This window comes from Apis florea, unplaced genomic scaffold, assembly GCF_048593485.1.
Source record: "Apis florea isolate Af1SG1 unplaced genomic scaffold, ASM4859348v1 contig_2495_pilon, whole genome shotgun sequence".
Lineage (NCBI taxonomy): Eukaryota > Metazoa > Arthropoda > Insecta > Hymenoptera > Apidae > Apis > Apis florea.
Window position 1 is genome coordinate 4,447,916 of NW_028256595.1, and position 27,956 is coordinate 4,475,871.

The 27,956-nt window shown below is 30.2% G+C and overlaps 6 protein-coding genes across 13 annotated transcripts; 3 read left to right on the forward strand and 3 right to left on the reverse strand.

Annotated features, from left to right (window-relative positions):
- The first annotated feature begins 12 nt into the window (after positions 1 to 12).
- LOC100865870 (uncharacterized) lies at positions 13 to 3,913 on the forward strand. Of its 2 annotated transcripts, none has more exons than XM_086906990.1 (5): positions 13 to 377; positions 2,692 to 2,809; positions 2,885 to 2,959; positions 3,041 to 3,208; positions 3,311 to 3,913. In XM_086906990.1, the coding sequence occupies exons 1-5, from the start codon at positions 369 to 371 to the stop codon at positions 3,511 to 3,513; spliced, it is 573 nt and encodes a 190-aa protein (XP_086763116.1). In that variant the 5' UTR covers positions 13 to 368; the 3' UTR covers positions 3,514 to 3,913. The 2 variants fall into 2 exon arrangements, with proteins under 2 accessions (XP_086763116.1, XP_086763117.1); XM_086906991.1 differs by lacking the exon at positions 13 to 377 and adding an exon at positions 1,495 to 1,622.
- rtv (QVR superfamily protein rtv) lies at positions 3,524 to 4,981 on the reverse strand. Its single transcript, XM_003696764.4, has 3 exons — positions 4,729 to 4,981; positions 4,323 to 4,490; positions 3,524 to 4,248 (listed from the first exon to the last, which is right to left on the reverse strand). The coding sequence occupies exons 1-3, from the start codon at positions 4,796 to 4,798 to the stop codon at positions 4,046 to 4,048; spliced, it is 441 nt and encodes a 146-aa protein (XP_003696812.1). The 5' UTR covers positions 4,799 to 4,981; the 3' UTR covers positions 3,524 to 4,045.
- An 8-nt stretch (positions 4,982 to 4,989) lies between these two features.
- On the forward strand, positions 4,990 to 11,370 carry LOC100866701 (protein lin-9 homolog). 3 transcript variants are annotated; one of them, XM_031918723.2, is made up of 9 exons: positions 4,990 to 5,036; positions 7,408 to 7,524; positions 8,387 to 8,726; positions 8,798 to 9,103; positions 9,180 to 9,597; positions 9,681 to 10,030; positions 10,106 to 10,352; positions 10,461 to 10,663; positions 10,779 to 11,370. In XM_031918723.2, the coding sequence occupies exons 2-8, from the start codon at positions 7,506 to 7,508 to the stop codon at positions 10,650 to 10,652; spliced, it is 1,872 nt and encodes a 623-aa protein (XP_031774583.2). In that variant the 5' UTR covers positions 4,990 to 5,036; positions 7,408 to 7,505; the 3' UTR covers positions 10,653 to 10,663; positions 10,779 to 11,370. The 3 variants fall into 3 exon arrangements, with proteins under 3 accessions (XP_031774583.2, XP_086763109.1, XP_086763108.1); XM_086906983.1 differs by lacking the exons at positions 4,990 to 5,036; positions 7,408 to 7,524 and adding an exon at positions 7,845 to 7,974; XM_086906982.1 differs by lacking the exons at positions 4,990 to 5,036; positions 7,408 to 7,524 and adding an exon at positions 7,845 to 7,974 and having other exon boundaries at positions 10,461 to 11,370.
- On the reverse strand, positions 5,037 to 6,703 carry LOC105736477 (uncharacterized). Its single transcript, XM_086906992.1, has 8 exons — positions 6,553 to 6,703; positions 6,368 to 6,471; positions 6,098 to 6,256; positions 5,974 to 6,041; positions 5,720 to 5,902; positions 5,526 to 5,659; positions 5,353 to 5,457; positions 5,037 to 5,263 (listed from the first exon to the last, which is right to left on the reverse strand). The coding sequence occupies exons 1-8, from the start codon at positions 6,701 to 6,703 to the stop codon at positions 5,100 to 5,102; spliced, it is 1,068 nt and encodes a 355-aa protein (XP_086763118.1). The 3' UTR covers positions 5,037 to 5,099.
- Positions 11,371 to 11,866: 496 nt separating the features above from the next.
- Nup50 (nuclear pore complex protein Nup50) lies at positions 11,867 to 16,646 on the reverse strand. Of its 4 annotated transcripts, none has more exons than XM_086906989.1 (5): positions 16,540 to 16,646; positions 13,992 to 14,149; positions 12,940 to 13,919; positions 12,739 to 12,879; positions 11,867 to 12,615 (listed from the first exon to the last, which is right to left on the reverse strand). In XM_086906989.1, the coding sequence occupies exons 2-5, from the start codon at positions 14,145 to 14,147 to the stop codon at positions 12,309 to 12,311; spliced, it is 1,584 nt and encodes a 527-aa protein (XP_086763115.1). In that variant the 5' UTR covers positions 14,148 to 14,149; positions 16,540 to 16,646; the 3' UTR covers positions 11,867 to 12,308. The 4 variants fall into 4 exon arrangements, with proteins under 4 accessions (XP_086763115.1, XP_086763112.1, XP_086763113.1 ...); XM_086906986.1 differs by lacking the exon at positions 16,540 to 16,646 and adding an exon at positions 14,629 to 14,762; XM_086906987.1 differs by lacking the exon at positions 16,540 to 16,646 and adding an exon at positions 14,629 to 14,736 and having other exon boundaries at positions 13,992 to 14,162.
- LOC100867905 (uncharacterized) lies at positions 14,723 to 27,906 on the forward strand. 2 transcript variants are annotated; one of them, XM_086906981.1, is made up of 10 exons: positions 14,723 to 14,834; positions 15,974 to 16,121; positions 16,253 to 16,849; positions 19,211 to 19,243; positions 19,827 to 19,892; positions 22,221 to 22,462; positions 22,554 to 22,830; positions 22,920 to 23,313; positions 23,392 to 23,568; positions 25,054 to 27,906. In XM_086906981.1, exons 3-10 carry the CDS (start codon positions 16,772 to 16,774, stop codon positions 26,934 to 26,936), a joined length of 3,150 nt encoding a protein of 1,049 aa, XP_086763107.1. In that variant the 5' UTR covers positions 14,723 to 14,834; positions 15,974 to 16,121; positions 16,253 to 16,771; the 3' UTR covers positions 26,937 to 27,906. The 2 variants fall into 2 exon arrangements, with proteins under 2 accessions (XP_086763107.1, XP_031774582.2); XM_031918722.2 differs by having other exon boundaries at positions 22,569 to 22,830.
- The last annotated feature ends 50 nt before the right edge of the window (positions 27,907 to 27,956 follow it).

A 27,956-nucleotide genomic window follows, 5' to 3' on the forward strand; every position in this document is an offset into this window, starting at 1 on the left:
GCATACAACGATGCGCAACCATTGGTCATCCTTGCGCGCGGTACCTTCAAAATGAATAAAGGATGATTGCATCGCATTCACCGAAATGAAAGTTCTACCATGTCCCTGTGCGAGTCCTTACGAACACGACCAACTTGGCGTCTGCAAGTGGGGTACATAACAAGAAGGGGGATGCAGGAACTCATGCGCGACATTCTCCCAAGACATTTAAAGTGGAACAGTTCCTGGTTGTATCTAGCAAACACGCTACGCGAGTCCTTTCGGATAAATATCGAAATTTCTCTCTTTTGTAAATGATCATCTGTGTTATAACGTTACAACAAACAGTGTGAAACTAGTGATCAAAATTCTGCAAGTACTAATCGACGATGTCGACGGTGAGTGACACGACATGACTACGGATATTTTCCTAAAATAATTTTCTATCTTTTATTATTTTATATTTATCAATATCACTAGTACAATAATTTTATCTTGAAGCATCGAAACGTGTGCTGTGATTGAAAATAAAAATAAAAACGTGATAGACACGCAAGTGATGAATATTTTCATATAATGAAACAAAGGTTGTGCGTTTCTATACATTTAATTGAACGTGATAGTTGACTGGGTTAATTGATAGAACATTGCTCATTGATATGATTAAACGTTGACAATTTTACTACAGCTGACAGCAACATATCGGTGTACAGTTAAGATTTTCTCGATTATTTTCGCTCGCATGATTTAACGTTATCTTTATTAATATCTAATACTTTGTATTTATATGCAACGTATATATGTTTATATTTTCTAAAAGCAAATGATATTTTCAACGATATTCTCTCTCTCTCTCTCTCTCTCTCTCTCTCTCTCTCTCTATATATATATATATATCGATTCTATAAAAACATTCATTTTTATTTTCATATTTTTTTCTTTCACGTTTTTCATTTTATTGCAATAGTCTTCTTTGTTTGCAGAAGCATTGAAAATATACAAGTGAGTGACTTTTTTTCCATTAAAAATTTCGATAAAAAAACATTACATTCAAAACATGCAAAGTTATCTATTAACATTGTCTATTAATGTATATTAACAGTGAAAAACTTTTATCGTTGTTATTTTACATTTCATTTTATTATCTTACAATGAACGCAGAATTAATAAGAACCACTTCCATTTTACGAATGAAAGCAAAAAGAAAGGCGAAAGGGTAGTTTAACACGCATCATCGAACGTATGAATGTCTTGCTTGAATGAATATTTTACACATAATAACGCTCGTGTCAAGCGCAAATATGTGAATACCTAAGATCGAGTTTTGCATATAGAATTGTTGCATATTAAATGAGCATATTTCGAAAACGCATAGTATATATATATATATATACACGATACGTTTCTGAATCGATATTTTATTATTAACTAAATAATTGTTAATCATTGGCATCCCGTTAACCGAAAGTAAACATTTTGAACTGACATAATGTTTAATATAGTATATACTTGGCGAAATAATGGCACAATCGCGAACCGGTAAATCCGATGAAAACTATAGATATCCAAGTTGGCCAATATCGTCGAATAATTGATTCGTGAAGGAGGAAAATAACCCTATAAATCGGTCAGCGATAAATAAGGTAGGAAAGATAGAAAGAGAGCGACGTTTCACTTAAAATATGAACACTATTTGGACGTTTACTTTCTACGGACGTTCGTATTCGAACGTACAACAGTGTCGAAATCGCGAATAGATATCTATGTAATCTCCTTGCAAGACGCGCCATTGCGAGCGTCATGTATGAGCGAACCAATTCACAGTCATCTATTGCGTACATCTGCAGACACACACAAATCTACGAACACACATATAAATACACACACACACACACACACACATACTATACATTGTTATATATACGCGTTCGATGATGCTGCTTTTATAATCGCTTTCAGATTCTATTTTAAACCCGCTCCAAGCATGAAGCATTCGTGTCGAAGGATAATTGTTTATTTCAGTGGATATTACTTTGCGTGATAGTCGGTCGGGTAACATCCGATTTGCCTGTTTAATAGTTTACCTAATACCTTCTCAACGATGTACATCACAATGACAATAATATACGAGTCGAGATTGCAAACAAATCATTTATGCCCTTACGTCTCCTATTTAGATATATCCTTATCTTGTACATATCCGTAATGAGATATGCTCCTGCACGGGCAGTGATTATCGTTTATGAGCACCAGATTATCTGACCATTATTAGGTGGCATCACATAGAGATCGCAATTAATTTTTGTCAGACAAATCACTCGAGATTCCACCGCGGTTCTATTTCAATCTCAGCAGGACCAATGCTATGGCATCATCATTTCGTAAACACGGTTCAACATTTACGTCTTATTCGTTTCGGTCGTCAGGGTTGGTTGAAAGAGTTGAAATATTAACTTCAAATACCTTGACCCGCTTTTATGTTATCGCCATGGAAAGAACACTTCCCATGGTAAAAGTGAAATGGATTATGTATATTTTGAAATATACGTATACGTGTGCTACAATCGCAAGGTCTATTAATTTGCGGCCAAGAAAAAGGAAAGGAAAAAGAGACACGACGATTTAATTCTGAATACATTTTAACTTTGAATTCCTGAGAACGATACGTATACGCATAATAGACGCATGAACATTCGAGAATTTTAATTGCAGATGAAAATGGTTGTCTTTCTAGTTGCAATAGCAGCAACTAGAGCTTTGCCCCTCTCGAAAGTGCACGTGAAATTTATTTCTCCTCCTCATGTTTATGAGCACGGTATTACGACAGATGGTTAGTTTGTAAATGTAATTATGTAGCATATCATTAAAAAATCTCGCGTTAACAATATTATTTTTTATCTAACAGGAGATCGAACAATAGATCAGAGATCCTACGTTTCGATTGGAAGAAAAAGCGCAACGGGAAATGTTAAAGAATATGGTACGATATTTCTCTTTGATAGGAATGAGAATAAAATGCGCAATGCAGCAATTTAATAGAATTTATCATGCGTGTTCACAGGACAACGTTTACGCAACAAAGATATCGTTGCGCCGATTCATATTAAACCGGAAAATGCTGAATCTCTATGGCCTGTAGGCGTTTTCATTCCACCAATAGATATCAACGATCTCGGCTATAGTTCACAAGAATCAAGACATACGACACCTGATTTCTCCAATGGACTTGGTAAATCATATATTCGAAACACAAAAACTTTGCTAAAAGAATATCTAAGAGTATAATTTAATTTTTGAAAATAGAGAAAGAAAAGACATTACGATATTTCAGAATATCACGATCCGTATCTGTTGATCGGCGAGGAAGCAATGCTAGCTGTAAAATATCTTTATGATCAAGGTGAATTATTTTATGATGATATTCCTCACGAAAGAGCATTGCTAAAAAATCAAGAAGAAAGAAGACGAAACGGCCTTCACGATCACATATTAAGAAGTTTGAGGCTAACTTCTTCATTCTCTAGGAAATCATAATGTACAGGAATTTTATTATTATTTACACTAATTTTATTTATTTGCTTATTGACTATTAAATCGTAAAAAGATATATCATAAAAAGATGGAACATCTTAAGTGAAATGTATTATATTTATGCTTATTATTATCATTTGAAAAAACAAGTTTGTTTCACATTCTATAAAACTAATGAGAATAATTATATATATTTTTTTGTTTGCACAGTCCGAATTTTAATGCAGCTATAAGTGTAATAAGATGACTGTGTATTGCGTTATTAATATAATAAAACATTGTACCATTTTCTGTACAAAGTTTTACAAATGTTTATTATGTAAAATGTATATACCTCAGTTTCTTGTGATTATCATACATAAGATACGAAGTTATAAATAAAATTAGAATATATTTTTACAAATCTTTTGTTTGTTTAAATGCAATAACAAATCAATATTGACTAAACTTGAAAATTACAACTATCACGTCATATACATACAAAAATGAGGAACATTTTATACAATAATGTACATTCAATTCAGTTCAAATATTCTTATATATACCATCGAAATAAAACGCAAAGTGCTATGAAGATCAAACCATTGGAAACGCTTGTCTTCGACGTTCCATTGCATAGATCTCCGTAACAAAGACACAAAAACACTTTTTTATATTTCCACACGGTATACGCGCATCTTTCCTCTTGGTCATCGGGTCCGTTTTGAAGACAAAGTCTTTGCGTGGCAGTACCATATTCTATAAACCAAAAATATCCTTTACAATCCTGTGCAAATTTAAATATATATATCCATATCAATCGACACACTTACCATTGTCTAAACTCTTCCGTTCAATTATTTTACCGCACCATCCAGACACGCAAGGAATAGTTTCCACACCTTTTTCCATTTTAATCGCCGTTGTGTTCATAGTGAAAGGATCTTTACACGATCCTAATTCTCCTCTTGATCTACAACTCACACATCTTCGAAGAATTCCTATAATGAAAAGTAACACTTTTACTTGTACATGCAAACCATAATCATTTTTGTTTGTTTGAATTGTTTGAGGTGTGAGAATGTCGTCAGTTGTAGGAATAGTAAATACATTTGCAGCAAAGGAAAAGATTCCTATTAGTTCATAATTTACGAAAAGAATTCGTTGTTCGATATGCGGTGAAAGTATAACATTATTCATAAAATATACATGTAAATACAATCTGTGTACGAAACTCACCGATTGTGCTCTGAAGCAGAACCAAACAAAGAATCATGGATATTAAGAAAACTTGTGTTCTTAAATTCATTCTATGGTGAATATGTTTGCAATTATGTGTTTATTTTTATTATCTCACTTGTGAATTGATACTAAGGGACGATTAAACTCAGCCATTTTGAAACTAAACAGTGACTACAGAGAAATGGACACGTACTCCATGCAGTCTGTCCCTTCCACTGCCTCCTTTCACTCGACTACCTTTAAGGTCATCGTCTTTTTAAGAAGTTCTTACAGGAAAAATCGTACGAAGAATGATAGCTCAGTCGGTAAGCAATTTGCACAATTTGTTATCAGCAATTTTTTATCGATCACTTTTTAAATTACGGATTTTAACCGATAAGTGGTAATTCTTCTTCGTGTTTAAATATATCCTCTTTCGGAACAGTTTGCTCGAATTTATGTCTATTTCTATACGTATAAACTAAACCACTGCAGTAGCAAAACGAGCAAAGTAGAAATATGAATCCTAAATATCCTAAGTGACGTAAAAATTCTATGGAAAAAAAAAAAAAATATTACATAGAATAAAATTTTCAATGCGTATCGATCTATAGTTATAATTAATTACAGTTTTAATTTCACCTTGTGTTAGTAATCTAGCTTTAGAAATAACGATGATTTTTACTTGCAACATATTTACGTTATTAACATAGCATGTGTAGTTTCCTTCTTCCTCGGTCGAAACATCTGTAAACAAAAAAATATGAAATACATAAAATATAACGTGTAATTTATATAACGTGTAATAAAAATACCTATCAGATAGAGCGTTCCAAAGGCATCTACTATCACCCGAGCTTCTGGATCCAATTTTCGAGAGGATCGTCGAACACCTTTTTCCAATGTAATCGCATCCTTTTTCCACGATACTTTCGTATCTAGAGTTGCCCTACGATATTTAAATTTTTTTACGAACAGTTACGTTGTCGATTCAAAATTATCAAATTACTCTGGACAAATGATTGTAAGGTAAGCTCCTTCTGCGAGTACGAATCGTCTGATATGTTTATATCTATCATCTTTTTTCTTTTTCACACGAGGGCAATTTTTGCACGATTCCTTTAAAATAAATTCTGGCAAATGGCGCACCGCGCTACTGATGCTAGGAAATTTTTCTTCGAGTAAAATTGATCTTGAAAACAAATCATGATGTTACGGATACAAATCTTTAAATATCTTTCCATTAAAATTAACTTCACTCACTTGCATGGTAATGATGATGATTTTAGGAAAAATTTAACTATAGATGAATCACTCTTGTTCGCAATAGTCTGTAAAAATGTATTTTATAGAATCAATTTTAAATCTTATATTTCATCTTACTTACCATATTTATCTTTCGTTTTAATCGACAATTTCCAAAACTTGATCTATATCCTCGATTATCTATACAATGTTCGCATGGGCCCCAAGATGCCCATTCAGAAGTGACTTGAAGTATTATTCCGACTTCTCGAATTTCTGCCAATTCGGACATTTGTGAAATCTGATAAATAAATAAATTGGGGTGCATAAACATTAACATAAAGATGAACATTTTTATTTAAATATTTCTCTATATGAATCATGAATATAATAAAATTGATAACAATCTTACGGCAAATCGCATTGTAACCGATGCTAAATATATTTCACGATATTTCTCCCAATCAGTAATATTTCCTTGTTCAACGTATACAACTCCATGTTCCTTGAAAATTGCTGTAAAACGAATTTATTTAACTAGTTATATTTAAATATGTAATTTCGTCAAGTAATTGGCAAATTCGATAAAAATATTACGTTCAATTCTATAGTTAAATTTATTTTCAACTTCCTGGCCTTCTTTACCATGACACAAGTAAATTCCGGCGTCTGTACTGTTCAGATTTTTAATTACTAAAGAAAGATCTGGAGTAGTATAAATTCTATTATAAGATGAGTTATTATCCATTCCTAATTCTATCTCTTTCTTGGGAGTCTCCTTGTATCGATCTTGATAATACCAAATTTTTGACTCTTTCTCCTCTTTGTCGTTGCTATCTTAAAAAACAAATATAATAAAAAAATCTTTCTTTTTTTGTCAATAAAATAATACTTTATACCAAAATCGACATTCCATCACAACAATTGTATCGATCTCGGCGCTAATAAGTAAATATTCATCATTTTCTTCGGATGTTATTAATCTTTCCTTATTCCTACAATATTTAGTAGGTGCCACAAATTGATCGATTGAAACAATATCATCTGTACTAACTGATGAAATCATTAATAACCAAAAGAAGTTTATTTGTAGCATGTTAAGTTAGGTATTAATATTATAATAATACCGCTAAATTCAGAATATAAATTGCTTAATTACATTTTGTAACGACATGCATAATATTCAATATTATGCATAATATGTGAATAATATCATGAAGATGTAAACATATATAATTTTATTTATTTAAATGATTTTGTATATTTTTAAATATATTAACTTACATCGAATGTTTAAGTATTTTAAATTAAATTTAAAATATAAATAAATATATATTAAATAAAATTAAATTTTATTTTATCATAGTATGGCATGCTGCGCTCAGTTTATTGTACATTTAAAAAGTCCGTAAGGTCCGTTTCAGTATTCAAAGATTTTTTCTATCCAATCAGAGCGTTTGGAACGATGGAAAAGAACCACTAACGAAATTCACCGCGAAGCGGGCGAGCTCGACGGAAACACATACCCATAATGCATCATTGATAGCAACATGGCGGAGATGATTGAAAGTGAGTAAAAGTTAACTTATTCTTGATAAAATTAATATAATAAGAGTTAATTAAAAAACAAAAAATAATTATATAAGAGTAAGAAATGTTTCGAGTTTTACGTTAATAATACATAAAATCTTTCTATAACATGTTAACAATCTTAGAGACGGTGTTTTAATTGCGCTCACAAAGGTCTGGTTTAAAATTTCAAAAATGACCAATACACAATTCAAGCGGGACAATGAAGATCTTTACCGTTTGAGATTTCATTCACTAAACAATACATCGAAAACAAATACTTGACAATATATTTTATAGTTTTTGCAATATTATTTATTGTATAACTTTATAATTCTAATATGATAAATACACATACTGTTTACGGAACTACATACAAGTTTGGTTATGTCGATAGTTAAGAGCAGAATGATTTTCTTGATTTTTTCCGAATTCTTGATTTTAATATATGTATGTATATTTTATTAATAGATTTAAGGAAAGAAAAAAAGTTAAATTTTACGATCATATATTAATATTTATATCTCATGTTATATACAATTTTATGCATCACTTTTTTTTTATATTATAAATCTTTAAAAATTTATAATATATGACATTATCAAAGAAAAATCTTAAATTTTTTAAAAATAAAAATAAAATACAATTTTTATTAGAATATAGAATTTATATTGATTATTGATTATATCATTTAGTATTTAAATAATTATAAATAGAATGTTTAGAATTAATAATATATTCTTTTTTAATTATAAAAGATTGAGCGAAATTTAAAATAGAAAAAATAAAAAATTAATATTATTTTATTATATAAATATATTTTCTTTGATATGTATATGTATGAATAATTTTCTTTTCTTAGGTGAATCAGCTGAGACATTATTATCTATAAAAAATGGAGGATATCCATCAATCGATGAAATTAAAACTGAAGTAATCGATGATGATACAATGGACATGGATGATCAACAAATTTCAAACAATTCAACAGATTCACACATGGACACAGAAGAATCTGATCCAATTCCTGAACTTGGCCCTGCAGCTTTAGGTTTACAAAGAGTAGGTACTCAACCTCCTCCAAAACCAAATCCCCCTAGTCAACCAGTTCAAGTTTTAAATCGAAGAGGGATGCCAGCAAGAATTAGAAAAAAAAATAAATTATTTTATGATGATATATTGGTTAATCATCCTCATCACAGGTATATATTTTATATCATAAATATGTATATTAATATAATACATATTTTAATTAAAGTCATCTATTTTATAGGATCAAAAAGGATCCGTCGCATCCAGATGCAAAACATTCTCCTAAAAAAGTATCTAGACCTTCCCCTGCAAAAAAACAAACTAAAATAACTAATGAGCCAAGAAAAAATAATAATATATTAAGTCAACCTATATCATCTACAATGACCCCAATTAAACAAGAGAAAGAACCTGATAAACCAATGCAACCTTCTTCTCCGGATCGTAAAATTGGACAAAAGATTGGTATGAGATTAAGAAATTTATTGAAATTACCAAAAGCTCACAAATGGGTTTGTTACGAGTGGTTTTATAGTAACATTGATAAGTATGTATGAAAAGAAATGAATACACATATATAAACAATTCAATTTAATAAATTTAAATTTTATTTTTTTATGCAGGACTCTTTTTGAAGGTGACAATGATTTTATGATTTGTTTGAAAGAATCGTTTCCACAATTAAAAACTCGGAAATTAACACGTGTTGAATGGTGCAAGATAAGAAGAATGATGGGTAAACCACGAAGATGTTCACAGTCGTTTTTTGAGGAAGAAAGACGAGAATTAGAAAGAAAAAGACAAAAAATTCGAATGTTACAACAAAGAAAAGCTGCAGATATTAATAGTTTTAAAGATTTACCACCAGAAATACCATTACAGTTGGTAATTGGAACCAAAGTTACAGCAAGACTGAGAAAACCACAAGATGGTTTATTCACTGGAAGTATTGATGCTGTGGATACTAGTAATAATACTTACCGAATTACGTTTGAACGTGCTGGACTTGGAACGCATAGTGTTCCAGATTATGAAGTATTGGTGTGTATATATCTATTCTAAAGTAAAAATTATCAAAATTCTATATCATCATAAAAATATATATGCTTATTTATTATTTATAGTCAAATGAACCACCAGAAACAATAAGTGTTGCTTCATTTGCACAAAAATTTAGACCGCGACATGTACAATATGTACCATCTCCACCATATGCTATGAAATTAATGTCACCACGTTTAAACAGCGATCCTTTAATATCAAATGCTTCTGTATCATTGCCAAAGAAATCTCATATTGGTGGAACAATGAATGGTTATCCTTTAAAATTATTAGAATTTATGGTTAAAGTTAATAAAATATTAGCTGCTAAAAAAGTTAAAATAAAGAAATTAAAAGAAATGAATAGTGAAGCAGAAAAAAGACGATCTTTTGGAGAACCGCTTCCGCCAGATTTTGAAAGAAGATATGCAGGGTAAGCAGTTATTTATATTTATATTATCTTTTATATTTATTGTTTTTCTTTTCTTATTAATATTTGTAATTTTAGTATTGTGGTTGAATTGGAAAAAATGAATACTGCTTTGCAAGATTTTCTTAATGATATTCAAGAACTTTGTCAAGAAATGGCTCCTGAACCTAGTGTAGCAGCCATGTTAGCTCCTTCTCATCTTCGTGAAAAATGTAGACAGGAAGCTGCAGATATGGTTGCAAGAAATAATATTATTAATGATAAGGAACCTGGAAAAATGTCTCAATTAGTGACAGACTTAACAGCTCTTATGCTTCAAGTAAAAGTAATACTTTGAAATACTTTATTTAATATAAACTAATTTCTTAATTTTTTGATATAACTTTGTATATGTTTTGTATATTTTTTTGATACAACTTTTTTTACGTTTTAGAGTTTATCTGATTCGGATCGTAACGCATATGAGTTGAAAGTGTTACAAGGCACGATGGAACAGATACGCGCAAAATTAAGTCCACAAAATCAACAGGTTTTTCAAAATTGTGTTGAAATACATATGCAACATATACAATTAGGTCTGGGACAAAGAGGTGCACTGACGCCATTTATGGCTCAAAGAGCTTAGCAAATATGAAAGTAATTTTCATTGATACTATAGAAAAAAGTGTAAAATATTAATATAAATATGAACTATCATACTACAATATTTTATAAGAAAAATTCAACTTTATTTTATTATCTTTTTGTATAGGACATATCATCATTAAGGAGTACCTATCATACTAGAATACATATGTGTGTTCTGTATATACAATAATTCTATAATTGTTTTTTAAGTAACATTCTATAAATGAGTTTTAGAATAATGTGCTGTGCCGTTAATTGCATTAAACATTTAAAAATGTTCATGTTTAAAAAATTTACATGTCAACTTTACGATTTCTACAATAAGAAATTGAAGATAAATAATAATGGCTATTGTAAATAAAGCGTACATTTTGCAGTGGCAGCTTTCATTAAATTTATACAGAAATTTGACATATTATCGCAGTAGGAATGAATAACTTGTAAAAAAAGAGTTTAATATTTACTGCTTATGAATAATTTCAAAAATTAATATATAATTAATACATTAGTATTTTGAAAAATAATTTTCAATAACTGTAAATTAGGTATATGCACAAAAATTGCATAACCAATTGTAAATACACTATAAATGATAAAAAATATGAAATTTTTACATTTATTTTATTCACACTAGCTAAAAATTTTTTTATTTATATTAGATGTTTTAGTTTGAGAAATTGTAAAAAGTTCAATACAATATGCTAATTTATTTAAAATATGAATCTTTTTAATAATCCTATTTCTAAAATAGTTATTGATATATTGAACAAAGAATAACATTTATGAAAATCTATCTGATTTCATTTATTATGTTGTCATTATAAATATATTTATATGAATGTTATATCTATTTTTCATGCATATTATATTTTTAATAAAATAGATGTAAATAATCTTAATTCATACATACATGTGCAATATTGGTATTAATAATTCTAATACAAACATTCCTTAAAATAATAAATATATTTTTATATTCATAAAATAAGTAATATTAAAAATAGGCTATGATTTGAAAATTCATAATTCTTTTATATTTTTTTTTCATAATTTTCAATAAAAAATGTTTATTTCAATACTAAATGATAAAAAAAGAACTCTGGTCATTTATAATAATAAGATATCATAGAAACTATTGAAATTTTTTATAATCAAGAATAAATTAAGGAATGTAAGCTATAATGATCTTAATATTTGTTCTATTTACATAAATTTTTCATATGTAAGTAATTTTTATTGGAAAACATGTATTAGACAAGTATATAACATTTTAAACACATAATTCTGTAAACAAAAAATTATACTTGCAGTACATGTATCAAATAACTGTCTATGAATTTTAAATATTCTAAATCTGATTTACATTTATTTGTTTTAATTACAATGTCCTTATATTTATATATATTACCCATACGTGATACCATAACGTACCCTTCGTGCAATAAAAAATAAAAAATATATATAATATATTCTAATTCTATTTTACATGACATGTTATACCAATTCAAGTAAAAATATTACAATGAATACATATAACAACAAAATTGTATTTTTGTTTTCAAAAAATTATTGGTTACTATTCAGCACAATTTTGTTTCTTTTTTTTTTCAATGGCATTTATAATTACTTATTTATAATTTCTATTTTTTTTTTTTCATTTTTTATGTTTATTAAGTGCTTCTAATAATTTATCTGCATCATCATCTGTTTTTACTCTTAATAAAACTGGTACTGGAGGTGGCGTAGAATCAGGTAAAGGTAAACAAACCAACATTATTGTATTTTTATTCATACGTTTTGTTGGTATACTTTCTGTTAGTAAAGTATTGAGCAATAAATTTCCCAAAGAAGTTTCTGCGCGTACTAATAATTGTGTTTTTTCATTTGGAGTTGGTTTTAAAAACAACATTCCAACACCTCTATCAGTAAAATTACCATCTTTTTTAACAAAAACTTTACATCTGCAAAAAAAAATATATAAAAATATATATTTAAATTTTAATTTTAATGCATTTTTTCTTTTATTCTTTTAAATATTTGTTAAAAAATATTTAATAAAATATTTAATAAATATAAAAGAATACCTTTGTTCATATATAGCACCTTCTTCTATAACTGGTTTGAATTCTGCTTTTGGTGGTTCCTCATCTTCATCATCCTTTCCTTCACTATCTTCAGGTTCTTGTGGCTTTACCACTTGAGCTCCAAATGTAAATGGTTTTGTACTATAAAATCATGATGTTATTAAAATATTTTTATTACATTGAACATTTGAAATAAATTACCTTCCAAAACTAAAACCAGTTGATGTATTATTAGTAGCAGAACTTTGACCAAAACAGAAAGTTGTTGTATTTGTTGTAGAAAACGAACTAGCAATAGTGGTAGTGGTACTAGCAGTACTAGTAGTTATAGTAGTAGATTTTGAATCCAATTTTGTTTCTTGTTCATCTGATTTATCAGATGCAATAGATGGTTTACTCAAGAATGGATTCTTTTCAGAATTTGAACTTCCAAATATATTTTTGCTACCAGATTTTTGATCAATATTACCAAAAACAGATTTTTGCATATCTGAACTTTGATCTGTATTACTAAAAATAGATTTACCCGTATCTGTAGTATGTTCTGATTTTCTAAATATAGATTTAGAGCCTGCACTAATGTTGCCAAAAATTGATTTTTCAGGTTTCCATTCTGTTGAACTAAAAGGAGATTTTGAATTTGTTACTCCAAATGGAGAACTTTCAAGTTTTTTTTCTGTGTTTGTAGATTCCTTATTATCATTACTGTGTATAGATTGTGCTTGCGAAGATTTCTCAATTTCATTTCCATGTTTACTTTCTATTTCCTTAAGATATTTTTCATAATCCTTAAAAATTGGAGTCAAAATACAAAATGGATTTGCATCAACATGAGTTTTAATCCATTGTGCCACACTTTCATTTAATCCTTTTAATTTAGCAAAGTAATCAGAAGATTTTTTTAATGTATTTTGATCTTCTTGATCAGAAGTACTGTTTTTACTACTACATGTAGGTGATGATGCTTGTATTTCTGTATTCTCTTTTTTGTTTGTTCCATTTTCATTAGTTTTTGGAGTTTCATTATTTGTAGAAGATTTATTTATACTTGTAATTGTCTTAGATGATGTATCATTAGTATTTATAGTATTATTATTAGCTAAAAAGCTAAATGGCGAAGCATTTGTCGAAGTTGTTGTTTTAAAACCTGTGAATGTACCAAATGCACTTCTGGTAGTGTCCTGAAAAATATTTTAAATAAAGTTACATACATATTGCAAGATAAGCAATATAGGGATATAAAACATATTTACTTCTGTATTTTGTAAACGTCTTTTAGCTTTTTTAACAATACGTTTTTCCATAACATCATCAGGAGCTTTTTTAAATGTACCTGCTTCTTCAGGTTTTTCTTCATCATCCCAGTTATCATGATTTAAATCTGTAGTTGCAGGCCTTTTACCAGCCATTTCTGTAAACATATTCTACAAATATACTCATTACTGTTTTTTCTTGTATTTCTTCTTTTTTTTATGAAAAACAAAATAAAAAATTAAATATGAACTGTCTTGATTAATAAAATGTTTAAATTAATATATATTTTTTAAATATTAAGATTATTCTTATTCATAAAGTTCATATATATTATAGCCATATATAATAATTGATTTAATAGTAATTAAAATAAGAAATATGAAAGTTTATTAGTGATATTATATTATATTAAATAATTAAAATTTAATGTTAATTTAAAAAAAAATGAAATGTTATTTTTAAATATATTAAAAACTTGCAATATAACCTCATAAATTGCTAAAATAGAAAGTATCGATTTTTTAATGTAATTAAAAAATAAATAGAATTATATATTACAATATTTACCAAAACAAATTCAATTATATTAAAAACCTAATTAAAACAAATTTAATATACTTATATTAAAGTACGTACTTAATATACATAAGAATTTACACTTGAACGCTAAACACAATTTTCAGTTCTGCGCATGCGTTTTTTTCAACCATGATCGTACTATATATCCAACGAACAAACTAAATCTTAAAAGGTTAAACGACAAAATTATAATATTTTAAGTTCTATTTTACGTAACGTGTATATGATATAAACCTATTTCAAACTCTAAATACTACAGTAAGGTAATGAAATTGTTTTCGATATAATTCTGAATCAAAATTATCATTATAAATTTGTAGATATTTCTATAATTAATTTTTATAAATAATTTTGTATAATTATTCAGCTTAAACTTATTAATTTTCTATATTTATGAAAATAGATATAAAAGTACAATTAATTGATATAGATCACACAGAACAATTGAACAATTTATATTTTTGCAATTTGTCTTGATGTTTATTAAGTTTATATATAATTTCAAATTATACCTAATTATGAATTAGTAAAAAAAGTTTGAAATTATATTTTCTAATGTTAGAAAGTTGCCGTTATATTATATTTTTAATGTCTTTAATATTTTTTACGTGTTGTTTCTTTTTCATAAGATATAAAAATTCTCAAAGAAAGTTCTGGATTCTAGACAAACAATAATAATTAGTTAAATTGTTTAAACGATGAAATTTAAATATAAAGATAATTTTTTATATCGTAATTGAACTTTCATAAATGAAGAAAGAAAGATATTATATTAAATACATATATGTACTAAACTAGCCTATAAGATAAATATGTGATGAATGATCACGTGGTACATTGTCACGTGTAAACGATCAATTTAAATTTGATATTTTTCTATATATTCTTTATTTAATTTACATAATAAAATTTTTAATATCTTGATAATGTTTTTATGTGACAAAAATTAATAATTTAATAAATTTCTACGTATTATAGTTTGCAATATGAAATAAATACTACATAATGTATTTTTCTGAAAATAGTAACTTTTTCCTAAAATTATAATATTAAATATATATTCAATATATATTTATTTAAATTATTCTAACTATTAAAATCATAACTTTTATAATTCTAAATATATAAATATTTTATAAATATAAATATATATTTACATTATAATAAATAGTACATTATAATTATTTTATATTACGTATAAATATGAAAACATCAATATAAAAATAATTAAATTTATTATAATTTATATAAAAATTTAATTATTTCAAGTATAAATACATAAAAATTAAATAAGTAAATTTTTCAATGCAATTATTTAATTTAATTTAATGTTTATTAAAAATAGCCATATTTTGACTTATCTTTAAGTACGGAAACTCTAAAATATATCTTCGGATTTCAGAGAACGAGCGTGTCTATCATGAACAACGTTTCATTTCGTAATCGCAAATATGTGGCGCCACTATCGCCGGCATTACCAACGTTCACTATCATAAAAGATCTACTTCAAGGAAATGTTTTCTTTGAACATCCTGTGTTTTCGTAAATTTGTAAGCATAGTTCATAGTGGTCGACAACATATGCAAACAATGCATATAATAAAATTATAATATAGAGTGATAAGTTCTTTCACATGGTACATGTACCGGTTATAAGCTTGGCGCGAAAACTTTCTTTCAAGGAGCGCGTCGGATCCCTGGGCATACAATATAGCAAGAGGAACGAAGAAAGGAAGAAAGAGAAAGAGAGAAGGATCGAGGGTAAGGGCCAGGGGTGTCAGGGGATCTCGAGCAACTTGGCACGTCCGTGTACGGAGGCAACAGTGCTGGTGGCAGCACAGACGCTCGTTGATGAGCGAACAATTCACTTTGGTGCGCGGTTTCGCGACGTTGTTTCGTCTCATCAGTGTCGTGAAATAAGGGTGTACGTACGTAACGAAGCGATAAAATGTGTCTGTGACATTTTTACCTGTTCGCTTTTCTTAAGTTAAAACGATCAAGTGTCGTTGCGGTGGCTTGAAGAGTTAGTGGCTGGTGCGCGCCGTGCGTGCGGTTGATCAGAGCGTATACCGCTGCTCTCGTCGATTTGGTGGGAGAGTGAGAGTGAGAGGGAGGAGGGGTTTCCCGTCCTCCTCTTCTCTCGCTAAAATCGGCCGGATTTTTGAACAGGGAGGAAAAACGAATAATCACAATACAAAAATATGGAGATATCGAAGAGTTTGCAAGAAGAAATACTCACTGTACAAACTAAACTGAAAAATGCCATACGCGATCATCAGGTGAGTCCCGCGACTATGCATGTATGTCGATAACGATTTAAAGATTGAGAGTACGAAGCCGAACGAACGAATGAGCGAATAACTTAACGATTTTTACCTAACTAACTACTTCTTATTTTTTTAATACATTATCTTCTATCGATTAAGAAATAGAAATTGCACTTTCGATAAATAATCGACCCAAAAAGTAAAATAGTTTTTGAACAATTTTAATGTATCTTTTAAATATAATTCGTTATTTTTAAAAAACTTTTGCAAAGTAAAGGCGAATTAGACATATATTAAAATTTTTATTAAACAAATTTTTTTTGTGACTCAGTTTCCTCGGCATTCCCACGCACAATGCGTGCACAAACGCATGTACGCATCCAGCACGCGCGCGCGTGCATAAATGCACACCTCCTATACTATATTTATGGAACATGTTATTTCAATATAAATTCTTCGAAGTTTCATAAAACGATCATCCTGATCAAAGATGTCCGGTTTATGCGAGACATGAACAGAAACTAATACTAATATGGCATACATCTTTCGATCTATTTTATTAAAGTATTCCTTTCACTCGTATCGTTTGTAAACTGTGTGCACTCTTCGGTTACGTTGCGCGTTATCGAAAGTGAAAGAAGCGTAACAAGTTCCAAGGGAACTTTTGCTTGCTTTTAATCATGTTATAAGTTTTCACCGTGCAATGGTCATTTTTTTTACGAATCGTATAAACTCGAAGGTGAACGAGTGTTCAGACCTTAACCTTTGTAGGTAGAGTGCTTCGACCGATGCGTCGCATGACTTTGAGAACCAATATTCTATCTCTCTCTCTCTCCTCTCTCTCTCTCTCTCTCATTCTCGCTCTCTCGCTCACTCGTTCATTCAGTTACTCACTTGTTTAGTAAATCTCCCTCTCTTTTTTTCTTGTTTACCCTAACTTCTATAGTCCTATATTCTTTCTCGTGTTCTTTCTCTTTTTCTTACTTTTGTCTTTGTTTAGTTCACTCTTTTTTTTCAATTATTGATATAAACCTTAATTTAATCATGTTGTATGTCTAATATTTTTGTTTTATTAAATATTTCATTATATTTTATTACATCTATATTATCTCTTGTTATTTTTCTTTTTATTTTTTACAATTTAGTCTTAGATTTATTAATAAATTTATTTGCATTTGTTAACAAATAATGCATAAAATAAATTGAGAAACGGATTTAAATAAATACATTTTCAGTTGTTGCCAATATAATAATAGGATTAATTCTTATTTAAAATTTACTTTAACGTTTTTTTTGCTGTTGTAGCATAACTTATACATTATAAATGAAATAGAATCAAGGTATTCTATCGACTTCGAATATATATGTCGAAGTGTTATAAACCAATATTATCGAATCGTGTATAATGCGAACACTCGTTTTGTCTCTTTACTGTAAACTTTTATTAACAAGTTGTAACGCTAGGGGGATATGTGCGCAATGGGGAAAAGTTTGTTCGCGCACGATCGGTATTCTGCCCTGCTCTACCGACCTTGTCTGGTCTAACTGTTCGAAATCGAATTTTTTTGTCCAAGCAAGAATACAAAGTGTATATTTAACCTATACTTTTTGAATATCGATTTCAATCAATATTGATCTCGTGAAAATTAATTCATTTTTCAGTATAATCGTACAAAATATTTTGAATATCTGAAGGATTATTTATTATATCAAGGATAGAAATTTATCAATTTGATTGAATTACATCAATATTCGTATTTGTGACCCGGATAAAACTAACCTTCTCGCTTATAGATATTTGAGTTATATGTTGATTATTAAGAAAAAAACAAGTGCTTAATGATATTATTTCTTAAATTTCATGTCATTTTAAAAATATAGTCTTTCAAATCATATATTATACGAGGTAAAACTGATACGTAACATTCTATACTTCATATGCGTTTATTTTAATATTGCATCAATATATTAATAAACATATATACAATATATTTATTTTTATTTTGAACGTGAATACTTCGGTGATCAATACGATTCTTGTTGAAGATCTTTTTTTCTCTTGTTTACTATTATTAGACATTGACTAAAAGTAGTTATTATAAAACAAAATTCCCTCAAAATTACTTTTCAATTGCTAAATAACGCTTAGAAAGAAGAAAAGAAGTTTTTAGTCATGCAAAATCATTCATTTGATCGTTTGTACACATTTTCTAATTCGATCGACACACAATATTACGATAATTGCGTCATTGCGCCGCAAAAGAGACGCCACAGACGCGTTTATGAAAGCATAGCGATAGAGGATGTTCCGAATTGAACATTCGAATCATCTGAAATTATAACTAATCTAGAAATTTTTTTTTTTAATTTCAGATTTGCGTGGGTAAATTGAAAGATGATCCAAATGTAAGTCGTTTATTTTTATTAATCCTGCGAATTCGAATTTAGAATAAAGAATACTTCACAAAAATCATAATATGTAATTTGTATTATATATAATATTCTTGTATCGTACTTACCAAAAAATCAAATCAAATTATTATATAGTTATTTTTGGTCTTTATTATAATTAATTTGCTATATTTAATGGATGTTAAATAATTTGTGATTTGTTTGTTATTCGATATTTATTAAAAATCGAAAACATAATATAAGATTTTTTATCCAAATTAAATTTTTTTTTTAAGAAATGAAATTAATCTACAAATATTATTATATTATTATTTATTTAAATTACTTCGAGTTTTATTACTAATTCTTATGATTAATTCTTATGCCATGATATTAATTTGTACGATCAACACGTGAATTCTTATAACAGCGAATTATGATAAATTATTTGTATTTAATTGTTTGTATTTAATCAAATTTATCGCATTTCTTTGTTATTATTATGCGTTATTAAGAAACAATCTATATTTGAATACATATATTTTATAAATATAAAATATATCTTATATCTAATCGGAAAATCTCTCTCATTTTGCAGAATACAGATATCCTTGGTCAGATACAAAAGATTCACTTGCACATCGTATCTTTGGGAAGGTGCCAGGTAAGTTGAGGATCGATTTCCTCGAGCTTCAGTCTTTCGCGATGATCCAGAGCAGGCTTGTTCGTAGACGTTCCATATTTATGTCTGTCTGTTACATGCAAATAGAAACGATATCACATTAAAACGATATCCCACTGATAACAAATCGTCTAGGAAACGTTTTAAAATCATGACGACCAATGTCCTTGATTTCATATAAACGAAATAATACTAACTCGATCGATAGATGCATCGCACAAAAGAAATGTTTTAAAGATAGTATAATAATTAGAATAATTGTAACATTATCTATTTCAGTGATCTTATTTATCGGTGATGCAGATTATATATTTAATAAAAAAATGTATTAATAATTTTCAATTTTCTATTATTTCAAATTTTATTAAAAATTAGGTTAATTTTAAGAATATATTTTTCTAACGATAAAATACTGTTGAAATGAAATAATATTTAAGTTTTGGATTTACATAATTATTTAAATCAATTTTCCATCTGCATTTCCTATACATTATGAAATCAAATGTTTATATATCGACTTTGTGTGTAGGTTTGCAATTTTTTCGTATGATACTCATTAGAATGATTAATACACAATTGTAATTAAATTGGTAAATTCATTGTGCGAGTTTATCGACCATCTTTCCAAAGTTTGTTGATCAAAGATAGAAATCGAATTGTCAAATTTTTTCCTTGTTCATATACACGTTTCTTTTCTGGCCTTTCATAAAGTTATTCGACCATGTTACCATGTGACTGTTACATTATCATAAACTCGTGTCGCATTTAGCAACAATATCGTATTTCTTAATTGAGAAACGTATGAATCGAACTTTTGATAAAATTAAAATTATATTATAATGAAATAATACATATGAAGGTTATATTTATCAAAATAAAAAATAAAAAAATAATTGATTGCATGTAATTAATTATTTTTAAAAAAACATGCACATTGCAGGAAATGTATTTTTTTTAACATATATTCGCAAAATATGCACGATGTCGCGTTAAATTACAGAAATCACTAGCGGGTTTCTTTTTTGGATTCGTGAATCGACGCGAAGAATCGATAACGGGGCTAGTGTTGCCTGAAGATGGTCTGGTGGATGCGCTTTGCTATCGCCCAGCATCCTTTTCTAAACATTTTCACGGTGATCTCGTCGATATGGATGCGCCTCTTTCTTTCCCCTTTATATCTTCGTGTTTCTATCGAAACCCCTTTTTTCTCCTGGCTCTTCTGGCTATTTTTCTTCTTTTTTCATGTTAGCAATAAACGACCGATCCAGGTAGATTGCTGTCGAAGCAAAGGAGATACGTAAACGGATAGAAATGGATAAAGATAGAATAACCGAGAGTAAAAGAGACGGACGTGTATGGAGATACACGTGGAGGGGGCGAGTAGGGGGCTGCACCGGGGAGTATGAGATCGAGAGAGATGTCGGACAGAGAATGTACAGGAAAGAGAGAGAGAGAGAACGAATAGAACTTGGGTGAAAAGGAAGCAGAGTAGGGGTCGGGCAGAGGCGGAGGGGCTCAATCAATAAAATGTCCCGCAGAAACATTTTCAGCTCTTTACGAAATCTCCGCGTTTTTTTCTTCTCTTTTCTTTTTTCGCTCCTTTTTGGTCTCCACCTTGGCATATCCGCTCCCGTTTTTCGTATTCCTTTCCACGCTCATTTCATCGAAATCGCTCTCTATTTATTGTTTTTCAAGTTAATTTTTATTTTTGAAAACTTCTAGAAGTTGCTCTCGCTCTCTGAGTTATATATATCGAAAATCGTCTAATGAATTTTAAAAAATTATTTATTTATTTATTTATAAAATAATCAAATTTTTTTCACTTACATGGCGAAATTTTTGTTTTCTTCAAAATTTTGTTTTTTTCTTCTTTTATTGAATATTAATTATCATATACAATAGACTTAAAATTTCAAATCAATATATCAAATATTTTATATGGGATGCTTTTTTTAATTAAAATAAAAAAAATTTTTTTAATAAAAATAATTTATTATATTGTTTTATCATAATTTAGAAAATAATAGAAACGCATAAAAATTTTCTTGGTAGAATGTATATTTGAATGATTTTTTTTATAACAAACTATTCATTGATTTTTCTCTTGCAATTCATAACATGTTGCTTTCGATATTTAAAAGGAATATTTTCTTAATTCGTTACGCTTGATAAGAGTATATTTACTCGCAACGTAACAGCAATATGCATTCATATTTAAACGATCTGCAACGCACAGTCTGCCAAGAAAGTTTTCTATGATCATCATTGACCGAAACTCTCATACTCATAATTTTCTATCTCAATACGCAGAAGCAAGTTGTCCAGCGACTGCGCAAAGAGGTCGAAACATTTAAAGCGGAGAATGCAAACGGGGCAAAAGTTTCCATCGCATCGCTTCTCGGCTTGAACAACAATAATCATATTACAAATAACAATGAAAGTAAACTTAAAACCGGCAATAATTTTTCTACGAAGAATTCGAAAGAGGACTACGAAGAGATTGTTAGAAACGGAGATGTTCCTTCACCTACCCGTAATCTCGCACCTACCAAGTGAGTCTTAATGTTAATTATTAGATTTCAAATCTATCAATAATTTTTTCGAGTTGATAATACAAATTTCTATGTACGAAATTTAATACAGAGTTTGTTGTTTTAGGGAACGATCCAGTTCAGTGGAGACGATTTCCGGTGAGGATGACGTTATTGAAGTTTCTATGGACGAAAATTCCAATGAAAAATCCGAGAAAGAAGAATCAGAGGAGTGTAAAATAGAGTCAACTGAAAAACTTAATTTCTTAAATGCTCTTGGTCTTATTACTACTACAACATGTGCCGAATTACAAAACAAAAGAGCTGAAAGAAAACGTCGTAGCACTGCAAATCCACAATTTGTTTATTCCAGTCTTGAAGTGCCAACGGTGAATACAGGAGAATTTTTTGTTTTTTAATTGTATTGCATTTTGTTATCTAATGTTTTGATATCTATGTTTTGTATGTTATATTTTAGAAACGAAAACGACACTCGTACCTGCAATCTGGAAATGTTCCGCAAACTCGTCAAACAACCGCGCGTATGAATGGTCCATCGCCACCTCCTGTAAAAGTTGTGCCACCAAAATCCATATCACCACCAACGACTAGGACTGTGATGAAATCTTTAATTCCGGTGCAAAAGTCCACCACGCGACCGAATATACTTAGAAATGTTACGGAAAGTAAAGTTTTTCCTAATAAAAACAAGATTGAAAACGGACCCACTCAAATTCAGTTACCTGTATCTACTGTAAAGTCCGTTCAATCGATTGGCAACAAAGCAGTTCACATACCAGGTTTACCTTCCAGTCTGACTATCGAGAGGATCAGCAGTGATTCAGCAGTCTGCATAAGTTGTAGAAATCCAGGTGTGTGATCAATCTTGCTTCATATTTATGCGTTTTTTTGTATTATGAATACTTATCATAATGATTTGGTTTCAACAGGTACATTAACAGTATGTGAAAATTGTGCATCAAATTATCACGTATCTTGCCATTCTGTATCTCCGGCGCCACCAAGAATATGTCCAAAATGTGCGTTAATAGAAGAAGAAGAAATTGATGACGGTGACGAGGGAGAGGAAGAAGGACGTCCATCGTTTAAAAAAGATGAGGAATTCGGTAAAGCGTCTTTGGTTTTTCGGAAGATTTCTACTTGTAGTATAAAGTTTATCGTGTGATTGACAAAAAAGTTCTTGTTTCCTGCAGACACTAGCTTTTATGAATGTTCGTGGCACGCTTATCTCATTTCGCGGCGGCACCGTCCGGGATCATTCGATGTGTAGTGATATACTCTTGATAAAAAAAAAATATATATATATATATATATATATACATAAAAAATAAAATAAAAATAAAGCGGCACTTTTGATTATACTTGATAATCAGAAGCGTACATTTTTATGTATGCGATAGAAAAGAGTTTCACGCGCAAAATATAATGAAAAAAAGTACTTATAGATAATGCAAACAAATTGTATGAAAGAAGAGCAGGAAATTGTGTAACATGGGTCCACAATTTCTAGATTTAACGTGCAACGAGGTATCGCAGCGTTGCCGCAGACTTTATTGACCGTAAGCACACAGAGAGAATAAACGAGAGAGCAGCCTGCCGGAAGAAGTGTCGCGAGTGAAACCGGCTTCTCAAATACAGCAGAAGAATTTGCAATTAAGAAGAACTTTTTGGTCGATCGTCAGTAATAGGGCACAAAAAAGCAACGTGTATTGAACGCGAAATATCTTGCAGAGGAGAAAGAGAGAGAAAGATATGAGCTGCGCAAGCGAAACTCGGATCTGAGATTGCAGGTTTACGAGTTGGAAAAACGCTCACAACTACTCGGCCAGTCCCTTCAGGTTCGTCCTGTGGCCTGCGTAGAAAGAAATTCACAAATTTTTTTTCATTTGGAATGCTATTCAGTTAATGAAATTATACGCAAACATTTTCTATCTTTTGTTTTTTCATCAGTGAGAACCTGCAAGATCTCTACGTTTTTCTTGTTCATTTTGAATATTATTTTCGAAAGACGTGTCGATTTTTTTATAACAAAATTGATTTTTTGGTTCATAAAAAAATCGATTCATTTGACTTTATAATTATTTTCGTATTTATTACTGTAGAGTTTGTATATATATATATACAGACATAAATTTGATCGTTTTCTCTTATATAAATTATTCGTACAATTTGTAAAATACATTGTTTGTCTACAGTAATAATTTTGTTCGTTAATCCGTGAAAGTATGTAATGCACGATGCTTCCTTCACCTACAACTTAAACTTCAATGTTTTATATAAAAAAACTAGTTTCAATGTTTCGTCTTCTTAAATTTAAATTATGTATTGCTTATGTTATTCGTTTTAGTAAATCTAGTTAATTGTCGAATATAGAATCGTGTATGAAAAATGTTAAAAAAAAATAGCGCGTGTAAATATTATAAGGAAAATATTTCAAGTTAAATTTTGTTCCAAGAGCATGTGCATTTTTATCTTGATATTATCAGATAGCAATCGATGTTAATTCTAAGTAATAATATTTTTTTTTTTCAGATTTTTTCATTACAATAATATATTATTGCTAATTTATTTAATTTTTCTTTTTTTGACAGCTACAGCAACGCACACGCCAGGAATTATTAGGAAAGCAAGAGAAGACGCAGAGATCTATAAAGCGGCTTGTGGACTTCATAAAACTGATGCAACTCAGAAAAAACGGGGATTCTCCACATCCCTCGGCATCAGTCAGCTTCCCTCCTCAACTTTCCTCATCCCAATCTCCTCCAATAGCGTCAACCAGCCGGACGTTGGGCCTACCACAATCAATAGTGACCATCGAGAAAGTTCCGTGCCCTACTCCTCCATTGTCCTCAACCAGTTGCCCCGATCGAGTATCGCCTATGTCGACAGGGCAGAGCCTCAAGTGTCCTATGCCTATCAGTTACCAGTCACCAGTGTTCAATCAGAAAAGCATCAGTCATACCTTATCGTTAAAAAAATCACAGAACCAGCTAGAAGAACAAATCAGTCTTCCGAAGACCAAAATCATACCACAATGCTCAATTATAAACTGCCAACCACATCAGGCTACAACTCTTGCATTCAGACCGAAATCTCTGTCTCCGACTCCTCTATGCTCATCGGAAAACAATTGTCTGACGCCGTCGGTCGTAACCGTAAAAAGCAAACAAACCGTGCAGTACCCGCCCTCAATCGTATCATCGACACGGAGAACCTCTCCATCACGGCCAAATATCAATTGGAACGATCAACTTTCAATGGAAGAAAATCCAGATCGAGGCAGCCAAGAAATAAATTCGGTATCAATCAATTGCGATCTGCCAGAGCAACAGAAATCCTACTGCCTTCCTACGATAGTACAGAACCCGATAAGCAACTACAAATTACAAAGTCAACCGAGCCAGATGAAGCAACCCTGTTCAGTAGTCGTCCAAAGTATAGGCCAAGAACCGGTGGTCTTCTCCACTCATTGTTCTCAGGCCATAACAAGTCCTATATCCTCACCGATAATTCTCGAGAACCACGAGACATCAGCGCAGCTAACAAAGATTTCTCAGTCGGTCGGCAACAGTTGTATCATCAAAGCTACCAGCTGGAATCAGGTGAACGAAATGAACCTACGGTCCAATTACAGCGTGGTGCCCTCACAAAATTCTTCGAGCACGTGAAATTGGAAGAAGCGCATATACCAGCGCCATCTAGAGCAAAGCTAGTATACAAAAGCGGTACTACTTCCGAAAGGAATGAACTTGAAGTTACGGAAATTACGGATGAAGATACAAATAGTAGTGAATATGTCACTAAAACATCCTTGCCATCTGGCAATTTCGAAGATGATTTTGTTGATCGAGAAGTTAAACAAAATAATTGGCTCTCGAACAAGATTGTGATGAAAAAAGGACAAAAAAACGACAATGTTGTCAAAAATGTTGAATCAGTTGATTCTGCTACGAATGCGACAAAATCGAACGATTATGTTACTTATGAACGTAAACATGGCAATACATACGTGAGAGTCGAATGTGAACCTGACGAAGATGAAGACGATAACGCATTGACTAATACGTTTCAAGCCGATGTGACTTATACGAGACGCATCGGATCTCTCACAGAAATTGTACCAGAGAATCGAAAGGATCGGCAAGATTCAGCTTCTCTGTGTAACGCACAAAACAATTTCTTGGAGCTTCGTAACGAGGTCTCAGTTCCTGATGATAAGGCTGATTCCGAGAGACAAGACTTATCTAGTGGCAGACGTTCGACCAGCAGCAGCAGCAGTAGCAGCACAAGCGATAGCGATACTCCGGAACAAGCAATGAATGACACTATCAAGTACTCACGACGACGATTATCTGGAAACGAATACAAGGAACGTCTGGGCATTAATGCTGTATCTCCGGAGAGTATGCAAGTGCTCGAGCAATTTGAATCAGCTATGCTGGAAACAGGTTGTAGCAATGCTGCCACTTGCTAGAGTTAGATTAGAACGCGATATTAATTCGCTGATTATGCTCATTGCTGAAATTTTTTCCTTTCGTCGATGAAGTTGATCATTTTTTAAATACTAAGTTTTTTTTTTGTGTGACATACGTTAAGTTTGAAGAAAAGAAAATAGTAATAATTTCGCGATAAATTCGAATCCGTACACGTTTAGGACGGATTAGATTATTCGTAATCATTACTAAAGTTCATAGGCAGTCACTACTTTCTATACTGCCTCGAGAAATATTGCAATCGTTCTCGTATCAATGTTCCCACGATAGCGATGATAAGTAATAATAATAATCATTACGATACTTTAAGAGAATGATTGCCTCATAATGATTATTTTATTAATTTTGTTAGCCATTCGTTTATTTATTGATTGTTGTTCATTAGATTTTTCTCGATCCTTTCTTAGTATTTACGGATTGCGCGAGGACCAAGTTTGAATTTCTTCCAATTTAACGATAATTTGATGACAGAAATTAATCGAAATTGTGAATTATTTGTGTAACATTACACAAATTTATATATTCAGATTGTTAGTTCAGGAATATGATGATAAATAATTATGCATACTAAAATTATGTAAACATTTTATTGAGTTTTAAAATGCTTTAAACTTTATTTCTTTGATATTTTCTATCTCGATGAATAGGAAACACGCACATATCTGACAGATACTGAGCGATTTGTGAAAGGCTTAAAGCCTATGTATGTAAGTCGAGTCATATTACCATACTGCCTTAATAGTAATTTAAAAACGATACTTTTTACGATAATTTCTTATGGATAAGCTCGAGAAACGTGTACATCTCAATAGACTGATTTGAATGTCGCCATATTGAAATTAAGAAGAATGAAGAGGAAGAAAAGATAATCAAAAAGCGTTACCGTAATCGGATACATACATAGATGTAAGGTTGCGTGTACGTTAGGTAGATAAAACGTTATTGAAGTAATTACTATCTTAATTTTATGATTCAAATTTCTTATAAAATGAAGATAAAAA